The sequence below is a fragment of the Barbatula barbatula genome (genome assembly GCF_947034865.1).
Source record: "Barbatula barbatula genome assembly, chromosome: 13".
NCBI classification, from domain to species: domain Eukaryota; kingdom Metazoa; phylum Chordata; class Actinopteri; order Cypriniformes; family Nemacheilidae; genus Barbatula; species Barbatula barbatula.
In genome coordinates this window covers 12,881,865-12,898,477 of record NC_136776.1, presented here as the reverse complement: position 1 = coordinate 12,898,477, position 16,613 = coordinate 12,881,865, and the positions used below count along the sequence as shown (strand labels likewise).

Sequence of the window (16,613 nt, the reverse complement as noted above, 5' to 3'; positions counted from 1 at the left end):
TCCCCTCTCTCTCTTGCATTTAACTTAAACTATAATAGAATAATAGTGTGGTATTGTTGCATATTAAATCATTACCTATAAGTTATATTGGAAGTATAAAGAAGAAATATATTTCTATGACATTTTAACACAGAATATTGCCTTAAAAAGTCTGATTACTGTAGTAACAAGAACTGTCGTGAGATTAAAAATATATATATACACAAATTCTGGACAGTATGCATGTAGCGCTTTTAATTTCTCTGAACTTGTGGAGCCCCCCTGGGGGTCCCTGGACTCCAGGTTTGAAACCCACTGCATTAGATTTATTCATGTTTGTACTTAAATTTGATATTTCATACATTTATCTTTCTCACTCTTTTGTTTTGTTTAAATAATGTGAGAAAAAAGTTATTTTACAATAAATAATTCGAAAATAAGGTTTAAAATCGTACACAGTTTTGTTCTGAAGGTAATTTTCTTGTTGTAAGGATGTTTTGATGTTTTTGTAAAAACAGGACAAAAACCGATTATAAAAGCAATATTATTTCTGTAGTGTGAAATCATTTCGGGATCCTTAATTCAAAGTCCTTTGATGTTCGCAATCCAATTAAGATTTAAGCTTGTATGGAAATGCTTTAGTTTTCATATCAGATTACAAAAAACACGTGTGCAATGTGAACAAGGCCTCAACACTTAATAATTAGGGTTATTATGAGAAGAGAAAATGGGACACATTTTGTAGCTGAAAAATTGGCATGTTGGCATTTTTACCTGATTTCCAGCTAGAAGAACGGCACCTGGGTTGGGACTGGGGCGGTACGGAATGGTAGCACCCTTCGGAGGAGACTGTAAACAGAAAGTTAAACATTAATCCCCTTACTGAGGACCCTAAAGATTCAACCTCAGATTCAAACTGTGACTATCGTATTCAGCTCATTAAGCAACAACGCTAAAAGTTCTTCCAGAAATCAGGGTTTCTCTTAACCCGAGGCATCTGCAGCGAGTCATTTCAACATATAATCTTAATGAGTTTAAATTCTGACACAGCGCACAAATGCAACGCATTTATCGATTAGCTCTTGGTTGCATCACTTTAAAGCACACCATTATCCTCTCACAGGAAGTCGTTTGGTGGATTATTTCAGAATGCTTTTGAGAGCATTAATGCTTGCTCATGATATTCTCAGATGGACAACTTTGCGTTGGGAGGGTGCACGGCACATGAACGGGAACAAAGTGTGCCCCGAGCCATTTTTTCTTCGGTTATCGCTGATTGAACTTATTAATAAAACCCAGTATCTTTTAACAGAAAATCATCACTGCGTTTGGCTTATTAGTCCAAAAAATATCATCCTGATAAAATAGATAAGTACAGTGACGGCTGGGTATTTTTCCGGCCACATACTGTTTTTCATTTAACCAAATTTCAAAGATACAACACAATAGTCCAAGGCTGATGTGACAAAGACTCTGTGAAGCACATTCCCCTTCTGTTGCTCAACCAAACAAAAATAATCTTTTAAAATATTCATTGGATGACTTTGCATAATTTGCATCCCGGAGCAGGCAGACAGTTGAGGATTCCTAAAATGGGGCATGTAGCCACCGCCATCCGGCCCGTTCGTCTTGTACTTTCACAATAAAACAGAGCAAGTACAATCACGCTTATTAAAAACTCAAATCTTTTCCCGAGCCACTCGTGTGCAAAGAAAACCATTTGAGAGCAAATTCATTTCACGCTGTTGGACATGTGAAAAATCACGTTCCCTAATCATTGGCGTACTGATTTTTATGTGTGCTTAGTTAGATCAAGTATCTTGATGGAGTACTTCTGCATCTGACAGCTCTAAAAAGCCATAAAAATACAGTCGAGGCTATTGCAAATTACTTCCTATTCATTTGAGCGCCACAAAAAGCTCAAACCGAAATGACAGCAAACTGCTTTTGAAGTATGGAAACCTTTGAAGTCTCGCAGATAAAGAATATCACACGAAAGTCAAAGACAGATTTTCAAAGTAAACGCAACCATACAGATTCCGTAAATGATGCCAAAATAGATCTGCTATTGCTTAATAGCTCAATAAAAAAATCTCAAGACTTGAATTACCTCCAGTATTACAGTGCAGATGAGTTTAACGCACTGGATGATGGCGTCATGACTGCCGGATATCGTCACCCCTCTCTCTGTGGAGTTAGGGAGCAGATCTCCAGCCACCTGTACCTGAGCTCCTGTTTTCTGACAAACACAAAGAACCGACTGTTAGTATTCCAGTACCAGTAACATTGCCAAGGGTGTGATTCCCAAGGAGCACATGGACAGAATTTCTTTTTTACCCTCAAAAGTTGCTTTTGCATGTGTGAAATAAATGTAATAGTTGGTACATCAACAATGTTGATGAACAATCCTGACTGTATGTTTTATACTGTATATATTTCGACTGCTAGTCTCATGGGGTTCTGGTGGAGGATTCTCAACAGGGTTGACTAATGTCTAAATGCTGAGTTGTATCAACCCATGGATGAGTTAAAATATGAACACATCCAAGCGTTGGGTAAAACTAACTTAGAAAATGGCCATATTTGACCCATCCTTGGGTTGAAACAATTAAGAATTTCTTAGAGATTAGTCAACCCTGTTGAATAGGAGCTTAGCTAGGCTTTTTTGATCAATCAACATTACATCAAACAAAATAACCAGCAGTGAGTCATTTTAAGAGTCTTTATTATAAATGATTTAGGTACTGTCAAATTTAGCTAACTTCAGACATTTTTCCTGAATTTCTTTCAATCGTACGGCTTGGTTAGAGCAGTGTCAATTCATTCTCAAAAGCACAGTCTCCGTGAAAAACCTAACAGCTCACCAAACCCAACAAAGCGAACGGAAAGGACTAAAAACATTGTCAGCTCCGCTGTGTTTACTCTGTGCATCTGACTTGAAAGCGTCCACTGCGTTTTTAAACCAACTTTCCTGCTTTGATTAGCTTAACGCTCGCTATTCCTCCATCTCCAGCAACTCTTCCCCACGCCCTCCGCAAGTGCATTGTAGAGCGCTCCGAGTTTAGCGTGACGGACCGTTCAACATTACCTCATACAATCCTGACAGTCCAGAGACCATAAATGTCTGATATATGGGCTTTTACTGGCATCCCAAGCAATGAAATATGCAACAGCGCAAGCAGTCCTAACATAGACGTCGTCTGGGGAGGGAGGAGGAAGTATAGGCATATGAAAAGTCTGTTGTATAGTCACTCACCTCTCTGATCTCTTTGATTTTCGAGCCGCCCTTGCCGATGAGCGAACCGCACTGGCTGGCCGGGATAACCAGCCGTAATGTGACCGGAGGCTTGCTGGTGACCGTGCCGTTCGCCACGAGAGCAGACAAGTCCTAGAGGGACAAACAGAATTGACAGCGTGTTTAATGGAAAGTTCAGGTTTTTTTTGACATAGTGGCTGAAGATCTGCTCTGGAAATATACAGAAGGCACAAAACTTCATTTTAAGTGGCAATCGACAGATTTTCTTAGGTTGTGTCTTAGATTGTTGTTAAACAAGTCCTTTGTTTCGATGTCTGAAAATACCACTTTACACCAGCGACCCTTGTGGTTTTCGAGCACGATCTGATGAAATGTTCTTCACCGAAGCTACTTTAATCAATTTCCTTATTCACAGTTTGTGGATCGATGCGGGCCGCTTAACAAAAGGTTACAGTTGATTGAACACCGTCGCATCTCAGTTGAAGACACCTATTGATTTTCATGACCAGATTAAATGATATTTACCAACCTGTCAACCTCACGGGTCATCTTTATCAAGATGTGACGTGTGTGCACACTGCTCTTAAAAAGGTGTGCTTCACGATGTCATTAGAGAACCATTTTTGGCTTAACGGTTCCATAAAGATCCCTTCAAATCTGAAGAACGTTTCACAAGAGGTTCTTTGTAATGGAAAAAGGGTTCTTTATATAAAACAATAGCCATTTTGTTAATGGTTCTTTGGGAATTCAAAATGGTTCTTATATGGCAGAACTGCGCAAAAGTTGTCACAATGAAACCTGATTGGCTGAAAGAAGGCTGGGCCAACTTTGACTTGTGCGCCCTAGTTTGGGCATCTCTGTTCTATGGCGTTGCTGTAAACAACTTTTTTTAAGAGTGAATGTAGAACATGTTAAAGAAACAGTTCGCGTTTTCATTGCTTGAAACATGCTTGCTTTCATATTATGAAAGTGAATGGGGACAAGGCTTGTCGATCTCTAAAAGCACATAATAAGTAATGTATACACATCATGCAAAAACACACAATTCAAATCATTGTTCATTGCAAATTCTTAATTGAGTAGTAGTCACCATTCACTCTTATTGTATGTTTTGTATGATCTAAATAATGAGCTATTCCTTTAAAAAAAGTTCAGAAATTAGCTGAATGCCGAGAACAGCCTCGTAAGACCTCCACCTTTATATTCTTGCCACTAAGAGAAATCAGTTTCGCCGTCCATTATTCACCCGGTGCACTTTCAGAGGCTTTTTCTTTAATTAAACCAGGTAATAAATATCAGACTGAATGCAGCCCAGCACCGCTGCAATCAATTAGAGAGGAGAGGAAATCTTGCCGGGTTTGAAATGTAAATAGTGTGTGCTGTCTCCCTGCCCATCAACCCAGACCGCACCTACGTGAGCCGAATATATACACCTCGCGTCTCCGAAAGTAACGTTGGCAGATTTTTTCCTGTTTAGTTCCCATCAGTGCTGGGGTTTGAGAGACGCTGTTGTTGTGTTCTTTCAACATCTCGCTCTCAAACCTCCAGAGACTATAGAGGAGGTGGAAAAGAGGAAGCTGAGGACATGTTCTTGTTACTGCTGTTGTGGCGGTTTAGAAAAGACAGAATGTCTGACTAAAATGACTGATTTTTCGTTCCAGCACTTTTTTCTTTTTGGTCTTTATTCAAATGAATAATAGCGATGTCAATAAGTGTTAGAGAAGCCACTGTAAATTAAGTAACTTGTACCTACAGTTTCAAAGAACAGCTGCAGTTTGGTATAGTGGTTAGCTACACTAGCTGCTAACAAAAAGTTGCTAACAACACTCAAGCTAAATGGACAAAATACTACACGGGGACTCAAATCAGTTAAACATTTAGATTTTTTAACATACCAAACTAAATCTGTAAATTTGACTTGTGTAAACAATAAAAGCATCACCCGCAAAGTTTGGTTGCACTACGTTGCTATATACCTTAAATAAATCTTACCGCCATTTTTCATTGATGTAAAAAACGTGGCAATAAAACCTCCGCTACTGTTTCAAAACATTACTAGTTATTTAAACGGCTACATTATTAATAAATCCATCATTTAGCATAGCATCAATAGTCTTAGTTTATTCATGGTTTATTAGGAGGGTTAGCTTTCGATCTCATAATAGGAAGTCTTGTTCCACAACCTCCCTCAAATATCATTCAACAAATGGAACATAAAATATAAATTTAGATATTTCTGTCAATAGATTGACGTCTACCTATTTGCATATGGCATTTAAACATGAGGACACCGAATTTATGACATCTCTAAGAGCTCTTGATCGGACAAAGCTGTTTTAAAACTGAAATGTGAAGCTGTCAAGAGCGTTTTTAATAACATGTCAAGGTTAAAAGCATATAGCTGGCATCAATGACTATGTTCCGGTGCAAAGCAGGGTGTATTTTTACTTTAGTTGGTTGTCATTCAAAGGGTTTTGTTCTGTTGGAACTTGTGATTTTCTTGTTGCTTTCCTTGAATTAAAAAAAGTTTCATTTTTGAGGGACTTGTTTGCCATTGGTCCTGCCGTAGTACATTCTATCAATAAAAATTGTAAGACACTGTTATTTCTATCTGTTTTATGTTAAGGCTGGAAATATTATTCCTGATGAATCTTAAAAAAAACATGTTGAAAGAGGAGAACTGTTGAACTTGTAAAATGTAGTGATGTCACTTCCTCTATAGTCCTGCATGTAGTTGTATCTTTTTCTAACATTTAATAGATTTATGTGTTTAATGTCCTTTTATTAGATGTTGTGGGCACAAATGGCTCTTCTTTCTCCGTATGGAATGACTTGCACGTGGGCTTAAACACACCGTCTCAGTCTCATGACAAACATTTTTAACCTTAAAAAAAAATCGCTCGTCTCTCGCTAGTCTGCCACAGATCGACAAAAAATCTACACATTTATTTAGCCCCTCTGCCTCCCTCTATGTTCTCTCTAAAGCAGCAGACGCTTACATCCGGCGTCAAAGTTGTGCCAGACCTCAACGGAGCTGCTCATAAAATTCAACCAGTAATCCTCGTCACATGCTCGGTATAGGCGAAAGCGCGCCGCTGCCTCGAGGGTTTCTATGGCGACTCCTCCCTTATGGGTAGAAGGAAGCGGGCGCGTGCGGCGCACCGGGAGAGGGAGATTCCTAACAGATGTTTAATGAATGGCACCCTGCCTGCCCTGAACGGATATCAAATACATAATAGATTTAGGAGGAGTAAGAAGATTCATTATTACTTGGTAGGGGTTGGGATGACATGCTGCAGGCAGACAGATACACATCATTGACTGGCGGTTATACAACTTTGATGATGTCATTAATAAACCACAGATGTGTGGCGAATGCAAATTTATGTTGCAATGGGTATTGTCGAAAAGTCCACAAATAAACTTTACAGGTCTTTGATTGGCTGATCTAATGAATAGTCCCGCCCCAAGCTCATACCATTGGAAGAGCCAATAAGATGCCCAAACGAACAATGTTTTGAGTTTGTTTACCTTTTTTATGGAAAATCGTCCTGCGAATGGCTTACTTACACTTGTCACTGCGTATTAGCCGAAATAGCAGTTCGTATTTTAACATTGAAAAAGCGTCACACATCACCAGTCATGTTTTATTCCCACAGCGATGTGGGATGTTGAAGTCTGGCGTATGTTTCTTCACAGAGCTGGATGTCTCTTTTCATCAATCGTTCACTGGCATCGCCAAGGGGGTTGTTATGTGTGCGGGGGCCCAAATTATTTCTCCGGGATAATCCCACCACAGACAGGCACCCTATTGCTATGGGACCGTTTGAAGATAAATGAAAACTACCCACTGCTTCACCCAGCTGTTCTTGCATACCCCGGCAAAGAATCTCTGAGATGCAAACATCTTTTGGCATCTACTGTAGACATATTTTATTCATTCAGACCCTGACCCCATTACTTGTGTAATAAACAATGATCAAATATTGTTCTCGTATTTGGGAAATACAAGTGTACTTATATTATGAAACATACATTTTGAATAAAATGTACTTCATAGAAACCGATACTTGGTCCAAACTAGACAGGCTTTGTTAACTAGCTTTAATAATAGCATAGTTTAACCCTTCTGTTGGTATATCTCATAAGGTTAGCGATTTTCAGAAGCGTAAGCATCTTTCATTGGCCATTTGGGAAAAAGTACCTTATTTGTAAAGTATTACTAAAGCTGTCGCAATATATCTACATAGTCAAAAATTGCGTATAACCATGATTATTGTTATTATTACATTTGAGCATTATTCATATTACTGAAATTAATCAATGTCAATAGTTGTCACGATCATTTCATTCTTGTAGTGAATTCATGATTCATGTAGTGATGTCTACTTCTATGCTCAATTATGAACATAGTGTATGATCGTGTACTCACCTCCTCTAGTTTGATTGTGATCATGGTAAAGGCTCTGAACACACACTCTGTGGACCCTGTGATGGTGATGATTCGCTCCGGGCACGAGCCTTCTGAGATATTGATACGTGCGCTGCTCTGTAGGGATGGAAAGATGGAACAGAAGAACCAGACGGAATCAGAACGAGAAACTGAACAGATATGTATCGTTTTTGTTTAACACGCTCATCCCGTTTCCTGCTGTTCTGCTCTTTCATCTTTTAAAAAAATGGAAATTCTGTCACAATGGTAGAACAAAAGCTGAGCTTTTTCTTGATTGATTTTCTATTTAGGGATTTTTTTTGTATTCTTGAGATTTTTATTGTATGTTGTATGGGATGTCAGCAGCACTTATGCTGAGTTCACACCAAACGTGAACAATCACGATCCACACTCTTTATTTCTCGCGGGAAAAGTGTGATATTTTTGTGCAAGTTTCTTTGCATTGCGAGCGTCTTTGCATTGACTTCGTATGAAATTTACTTGCGCAAATCGCTTAATTCGAGTTTGGTGTGAACCCAGCCTTAGAGATGTTATTTCACCAGGAAGTTGGTACCGTATATAATGTAAATGTGCACCGTGCAACAAAATAAGAGATTTAGTATTAATCGTGATATTCAATATTAATCCAAATAAATAATGAGAAACGCTGTTGAAAAGAATATTACAAACAAATATTACTATCCAGACGGTGTTAGATTTCTCGAAGGACCCCTCGATTAGCCAAACGGTAATTTTGTGCAAAAAGACTGTTTTATTTGAATCACAAATCACAAAGTGTGTCTTGGTAAAATTCATCTTCCCTCCTCAAAGGAAACTGGCACTCCGCAGGGGCATCTCTCTATTTTTCCTCCGAAATCTCCCCCCAAAAGTGTTTATTTGTAATCTCTCTCTCTCTCAGCCTGTCTATCGTTTGTTCTGTGTCTCTCTCTCTAAATAATAGCGGAGTTCAAACAAGTAGGTGAAGTGCTTGCCGTGGCCACAGTTCGCTTTGGAGGATAAAATAAATGTGTGCTGAAAGCGCCTTTGGGATGATGGGGCCTTTAGGAAACAAAGTTTGAGGCTGTTTACCAAGCAGTTTGCATTCTTTAGCACACGCTTGTAAAGATTGTGTGTGTTTGGCTGTACCTCATTCTTCAAGATATATTTGAAAATATGATAAGATATGGAAAAACCTACTGGGGGGGTCTGTTAAAGTGGTCTTCACTGTATGAAGGACTCATAAATAGTCCAAATCATGTATTGCTTTGTTGCTTTCATGTTTTTGTGCATGTTTTGATGCATTGCACTGTATAGTCCTAATACAGGTCATACAGTCATCTGTGTGTTTGATGAAATTATCCAAGACACCAAAGTCTAAATAACACAGTTTAGGTCTTAGATAAATAAAAAAGCAAACTCAAAGCAATAACATTTTTCTTTTTTCCTGTGTTTACACACTCAGAAAATCTCATCTTTAGATGCAAGGGTATGAATGTGTCTGTTTAAATATGAGAGATCTGGACTGGCCGGTGTGATTTACTCTATTGGACTGTCTGCTTCACCGAAACTGATCTCTATGTCAATCGTGCCCAAATGCATGGGCCCCTACAAAACGCATTATCTCAATCTCCGTGAGTTCACTTTGTAAGGCACGTCTGTTTCTTTTTGTGGACCCCTACATCAAACCTATCATTTACGATGTCGTAACTAAATTTAGGCAGCTGTGCTTGTGCCAGGGTACTAATATATTTCGTTGTACAGTCTGTTGCTTATGAGAGTACAGATTAGTTTTACATTTTCTTTCAAGGCTCTGGAGAAATGAACGTTCTGTCATCGTTTGCTCACCCACGTGTCTTTTCAAATCTGTACGACTGTTTCTCGCATAACACACAAAAGGAAAATGTTGTAGCCTGTATGATGGGAACAATATTTCAAGTCCTCCGAAGTCATATAGTTATGAGTTAGCATTAGAATGAATTTGAAGTTTCATTTAGATTTATTGAAGAAAAAATGTGTCACGATTAGACGAGTCAATGCATTTGAGAATTGGTAGCGTTAGCATTAGCATGCACACACTATAAAGGAACAGTGCACTCAAAAACAAAAATTCTGTCATTATTTATTAACACTCATATCGTTCGAACCCTGTATGTGACTCTTTTTTCTGCGAAACACAAAATATGTTTTGCGAAATCTCTATGTAGTTTTGTTCATACAATGGAAGTCGATGGGGGTCAATGTTGTTCGCTCAAAATATCATCTCTAGTGTTCTGCAGAAGAAAGAAAGTCATGCAAGTTTGAAAAGACACGATCACGACATTTGTTTTTCTACTCCTTTTTTTGCTTCGAAAGCATCTCTTCTAGTATTCGGTGGAAGACAGACATGCTCTCATGTCCCTCCAAATCCGTACGAGCAAATAAAGACAAAATGATCCATTTTGGCGATTCCTTTAAGCTTCATCTGATTACAAAAGCACACAACAGAGCGGAGGAATCCGATGGTAATTTCTTCAATTTCTGACATCTGCGGATCGACCCCTGCGGTGTCCCGACTAATGCGATGGAAAAGTCTCGTACGCGGGCTCGTGGTTCCATTTGCCGAGCCCTAAACCCTTAATTAGGGTGAAGGAACGGAGCTTTTTTGACATTTTTATGTTGTTAGGAAGCAAAGCCCATTATGGTAGGGTGAAGAAGACCCACACAAGAAAAGACGATGTGTGTTTCAGTTAGCACATGAAGGATTTCTACTGATTAACTGTGTTATTTTTTTATTCTCGAAGGGACATGCTCACCCACGCCTGGGTCTCTCTCCTTGGTAACCCGCTTCAGTCTTTATCTGGGAGCTATATGAGCAGCTACCTTAAAAATACCAGCGTATCAAACGAATGAATTTATTTTGCGCGTGCGCGATTCAGACGCCCTTGAGATGAAAGGGTTCTTTTAAACATTCACATTCATCTTTTCCTTATATTCACGTCTTTCAAGAACCCACACAAATCATTTGTTAAATTCCACGTGGCGTAACATCATTCTACACGGAACAAGCAACATGCATGCTCGGAAGTATGTAGTATGCAGCTTACCTCCTCTCGTATCCTCTTCACAGTCTCTCCTTTCTGTTGAGAGAAAACAGATCATAATTCACTCATTGCATGTGTTGCGTTTATTATTTGTTTCACAATGCCCTAATAGCTTGGCATAAAGTGAGTTTGACTAGTTGAACAGCTAGCTGAAATTAATATCAATTCTGCTTCGCTACACGGCAATATGACATCTGCATGGACGGGTCCCGGGGGAGCGGCTTTTTCAATCGAAGGGCCTGCAATTGGACTGACTAGAGAATCAATAGTCCATGAATCACTTAGATAGTCTCAGATATCGTCCCACTATCAGACACACGTGCCGCACGGTCATGACCGAGGATCCAAATGCCCACTTGTGCACGCTTGACTGCCGTTTTATTGTTTATAGATGGGCAAGAGACCCGATGGGGTGTGTCATAACAATGGGGCACGAGTGGGTTTAATTCATCAAGGAAATTTTCGGTTTAGACAGCGTCTTTTTTTCGAGACCACACATCACATAAATCCCAACGGCAGTAGAGATTTTGATGGCACAGAATCTGGTGAAATGTCACACTTTGATGCACGTGTCATTATTCACAGATGCTTATTAAATAATCACTTAATAGGGTAATGTTGCTAGAATTCTGATATGTTTTGGCTGATTCATTGGTGTAGTACATTTTCTAGTCTTACAGTATGTGTTGAAAGAATGTTTGAATAAAAAGCATATAATAATTGTTGTTTAAAGAACAATAAATCTATTCTCACTTTTCTTATTCTTTTAATAGTATTATATCACCATAGTATTCTTATAAGTTTATGCCTATATGTAGTGACATTCACAATGCTTCTATACGTGAAAATCTAGAATAGAAAACGTTTGCAGCGGTTGCATTTATGTGCTTTAAAAGGATAGTTTAGCCCAAAATAACAATTCTGTTATCACGTTCTTCGATAAAAATACAAATGAATCTTTCTTCAGTGGTTTTGTATTCATACAATGGAAGTCAATCGGGGTTCAATGTCGTTTGGTTACCAACATTCTTTAAAATATCTTTTGTGTTTTTCAGAAACTCATGCGGGTTTGGAATGACATGAAGGAGGGTAAATAATAAGAGTTTTGATATTTTGGTGAACTATCACTTTGATGCTTCATTCGTAAACCTCATTAACAGAGATAATAAACAAACATCATCAAGGACAACGATGAGCTCCTAAGATGCACCAAAATAAAATAAAAAACAGTAACAACAAAAGCGATAAAAATGCATTAATAAAGTCAGCATAAAACAAAAAAATCCTATAACAGTAGCCACATAATTTAGCCACACTGCAAAGCATGCTGGGAATTCCAAGACCCTGAACAACATTGTTTGATATTAAATTGTTTGTGGAGACAACTCTGTTATGATAGTTGGGACAACATTGGGGGAGACGGTCTAATGTTTGTTTTCATGTAGAGTCAAAGGAACTCCCATTTCTGGTACTCAAAAGCACCAGATAAAGGCTGGATAAAACATAATTGCTTTTCTTCCAGTGATGTTTCAATTGGAATGTAAATGAGGTTGTTGGGTGCAGAAGAACAATTCTGTCAATACTGTATGACAGTGTTATTTTAGGTGTGAATCAATTGAGCTCTGAACACCCCAAACATCTCAAACAACTAAAAGCACGGTTCATAGAAACAATCATAATAACACATTTAAACCCGTTCATGATAGACAAATAATTCAGTTTTGGAAACACTCCATTTCCATACGTCAGTTCATGCAAAAAGGACTAGAATGAACATTTCACGGGACATTTCTTCACCTTGAGTTTTAAGAATGAGGCTCGAAAACATCTGATGTTTTTGTCCAAACAATATACACAAAGTCATTGAGCTTTTGTTCCTCGAACGAGACTCCTTGAACGGAATGTGCTTTCGTCCCTAACAGCTTCATTTTCATTCGCGTCGAATTACATATGTCGTCTTCTCTGAGCTGAGGTCTATTACATCTTGTAATTTCCCATTCACCTTCATCTCTTTCTCAAGATGCATTAGGAATAGTAATCAACTCAAGGTACCTCTCCCCAACGACAGTCTGCCATGGAGATTTGTGATGGAGAGTCACCGGGAATTGCGCAAATTTAGGCCTGTGTTTATTCTGTGTTCGGGAAACCAAACCTTAGTGTATCGATTTTACTTCAGGGGAATATGCTGTGTATGCCATAGCCCCTCATTTTCTCGAGCTTCAAGGAAGGTACAGAAAGAAAAAACAACAGGGGATGTCACAATCATCCACAGCGCATTCTTTAGCCGAGTTAGCACTTAAAAAAAGGGATGTAACTGAACTTCAAATTCACGGTTCGGTGTGTACATCGGTAGATAGTTTACACTAATGTGCAATATAGCGCCCCTAGTGTTGACGCTGAAATTGAAATATTGCATACTTATGTTAAGACTCATTTTGAAACTCAATGACATGTAAAATTGAGTTTGTGTTTTGTTTTTTATTTGTAAACTTTGTACATTTGTAAAAAGTTTTTTTAAGCTGTTTAAACACAACTTTAAACAAAATGCTTCTTTTAAAGAAATCAAACAAATAATATAGAATTAAACAAATATAACCAAAGAAAATAATATAGTATACTGCTGAATATTTCATTCGGGTGTGTGAACAATTTGTTTCCTGGACTTTTATTTTGACGGTTCGTCGCAAACACCTTTCAGCTTGGTTGTGTGTTTGACGATATATAGTTCAGATGGGGAAATGCTTGATATAACTCAAGTAGCTACGTAGCTATAAAAAATGCCAACAATTTAGGTACCTCAAACTCGCTTCCCAAGCTAAATTCTCTTTAAACTGGTGCGGTGCCTTAATAATAGTTAAAAATAAGAAAACAGGCCGTGGAAGATAGTAGTTTACACAAATGCACAATATAGCGCCTCTAGTGGTGACGCTGACAATGCATTGCAAACTGGCTCATTTTGGATGTTGACTTTCTTGTTTCGGATCTACTTGCTGAATCTTTCTGACAGGAAGTGTCACTGCAACCTAGCTTGACCAATCCTAACATAACATTATCCCTTTGATGTTTGGATATTCCAATTTGAAGACAGACTCATGTATCTTACTATATTTAATAAATTATTTTTGTGCATCGCTTTAGGGCAATACGGTGAACAACAATACGTGTTCGAAAGGGCAAAGTGAGCTATGTGTTGGAAAAGATGTGTGTTCAGCACTGCAGTTCCCTGTGGAGGTCTTTATTCCTCCGTCTGGCTGTTGTATTGTGGACACTCAAGCCAAAACTCTGGCAAAAGCCCAGACACCTATTAGCAGACCGGTTCTGAAGGGAGCATCTTTGTGTCACAGAGATGTACGTGTGGCCAAGGAAATGCCAACAACTGTGTGCGTTTGGCTGTTTGTGTAAGTTTGTGTTTTGTAGCTTCGGGCTTCAAAAAACACACAGAAATCACATGACCTGCTGACACGCTGTTTACTAATCATAGAGACGTCTACATTTGGTCTCTCCATGTTTGGACAATTATCATCTAGGGATACACAGTGCTGGATGTAGACTTTAATATCGATATACATCCAGATCATTAATACACATGAAGCACGACTTGAGCATTTAACAAACCATTTGTTAGGAAACATCTTAGTGAGATTTTTGAGAACGCTAATATAGAGGGAAAATATCAAAATATCCTCCATAGTAGCCCACCACTTCAATGACTTCTGTAAACATTTCTCCCATTTATTATTTCAATGGAAAAAAATTATTCAATTAAGAGCCAAATAAGCCAGCAAGACGAATCACAACAAGCAAAAACGTATTTATAAACAAATGATGATGATTCAAATACAAGTGTGTACTTCTTTTATAATACCGCATTCAATTATTTATCTTTTTAACTTGAAGTGTATTGAAATGATTTTGAGGCATATCATAAATACTACATACAGTATGTGACATTATATAATAACAGTTTTAAACTATTGGCGAACCCTCAATGATCATCCCAGATAGCACAGGTGCGTCTTTAAGATGTCTGCTGGAGATCTGGAAAACATCCGCTGTGTAAAAACATTTGATAAACGTCCAAGACATCCGAGAGGAGACGTCTCGGGGAGGTATTGCAGTTGAGTAACAATAAAAAAACGTCTTGCAGATGTTAATGCAGACATCAAATAGACGTCTCCCAGATGAACGTGTTCTATTATATTCTTAAAGATTTAAGCAAACTACTATAATCTAAATACATGACTCTAGTTAGTGTATAGGGAGAGTTTCAGAATGCATTGTGGGATTGGGCTCTTGCTGTTGAGCACTTTTGGTTCTCGTTTCCAAGGTAACCTGGATCTTTCTGATTGGTTGGTCCAAGGAGGATTACTCTTCAGAATTATGGGTAGTGTTGGTTTTCCACTGGGATTTCGTCATTTTATTATCGTCAAGCTATAATGTCTGTATTCAATTTTTAATCTTGTCTAAAGTGCAATTTTTTTCTGGGTGGACAACAAATAGGTTTTTACTTCCGAAAACGTAACGTTGTGCTTTGTAAAGCGACAAAACACGAGGACACACATCCACAGAACGTAAGTCAACAGAGGGAACAAACAGGAACAAAGATATTTGCTCACCTTGCCTATGATGCTTCCAACCTCCTGTGAATAGAGAAACAAAGCAAATGTCAGATTATTGATCAGCAAGCGAGCGTTTCAGATATTTGCCTGTGGGTTTTTACCTAAGGCAGGGTATCTGGTACACATATCAGATGGAATTAACATGATACTTTGATAATTCAGTAAATACGCGTAACTATCACGGCACTTATGTTTATACTTGAGATCTTTGAACTGGAACGGTAATGTCATGGTACCGGTCTACATGAATTGGCATTACAATATAAAATTTTAATATGTAAGTTAAAGTCGATGCCAGACACATGGATTGAAATTCGATTATAAAGTATTATAACCTCTTGAACCTCAACATCATTGAGAAAAGTTTTCAGTTAGCATGCGTCTCGTTTTGAGGGAGCTTGAGGGAGATATAATCTCATCTGAATGATGTGTGTGTATTTATCATCATTGAAAGTGTCTTTGAAAACATTGCATCGCAATCTGTTGATGCGATGGAGAATTAACATAAATTGGCACATAAATCACCTAAACGTGGCAGTTTATTAACGGTTCGTTACGTCTTCATGGATTTTTCATGGCTGTTTTTAACGACTCATTCCCTTTACTGGCACGCAAACGTGAGAGATGAGGGAGTTACAGGAGTGTGGGAGGAAATCTGTCATCGACAGTTGGCTGACAGATAAAAGCACAAAATAAGTTCACAACAAACACGATGACGACACGAACGTTCCGTCCGTTTGTTTACTAATAACTCAAGTAATTGTATTCGGAATTATGACTGGGCAATAGGAGATCAAATAAATTGTTTCAAAACAATAACTTAATAAACATAATAAATCATTAATAGTGTTTTTAGGGAGTTAAGTTTTTTCCAAATATCTAACAATATACTTTTTTATTATTAATTATCTTTAGTGTTCTGTATTGTTTTGTAATAAAATATTAGATTTATGTTTATGATTATTTAATGATTATTTGCTATTATTATATTTAATTATTATTAATTATAAACTCTTAAATATTAAATGTTTTTTTTATTTGCATTAGACTTGAGGGCCTTTTATTTTTTAGATTCTTCTGGGTTTAGAGTTTAGTCAAATTGAAATAACTGAATGTGCATTGACAACATTGCTTTTTTTACATTTCTGTCCATTTCACAGACTTTCTCTAAATCTCATATTTAGTCAAACTATTGATAAGAATTATAACTAAAGATAAAGATTATATTAAATATTTAAATTATAAAA

General features: G+C 37.9%; 1 protein-coding gene across 4 annotated transcripts in view; it reads right to left on the bottom strand.

Moving 5' to 3' along the window:
* pcbp4 (poly(rC) binding protein 4) overlaps positions 1-16,613 on the bottom strand; it is a 69,260-nt gene that overhangs the window by 16,990 nt on the left and 35,657 nt on the right. For all 4 annotated transcript variants that reach the window (XM_079471849.1, XM_079471846.1, XM_079471848.1 and 1 more), the window contains exons 3-8: positions 15,364-15,387; positions 10,751-10,783; positions 7,668-7,784; positions 3,236-3,367; positions 2,090-2,218; positions 754-828 (exon numbers count right to left, since the gene is read on the bottom strand). In XM_079471849.1, coding sequence (XP_079327975.1) covers positions 754-828; positions 2,090-2,218; positions 3,236-3,367; positions 7,668-7,784; positions 10,751-10,783; positions 15,364-15,387 — 510 coding nt within the window. The remainder of the gene's footprint in view (positions 1-753; positions 829-2,089; positions 2,219-3,235; positions 3,368-7,667; positions 7,785-10,750; positions 10,784-15,363; positions 15,388-16,613) is intronic.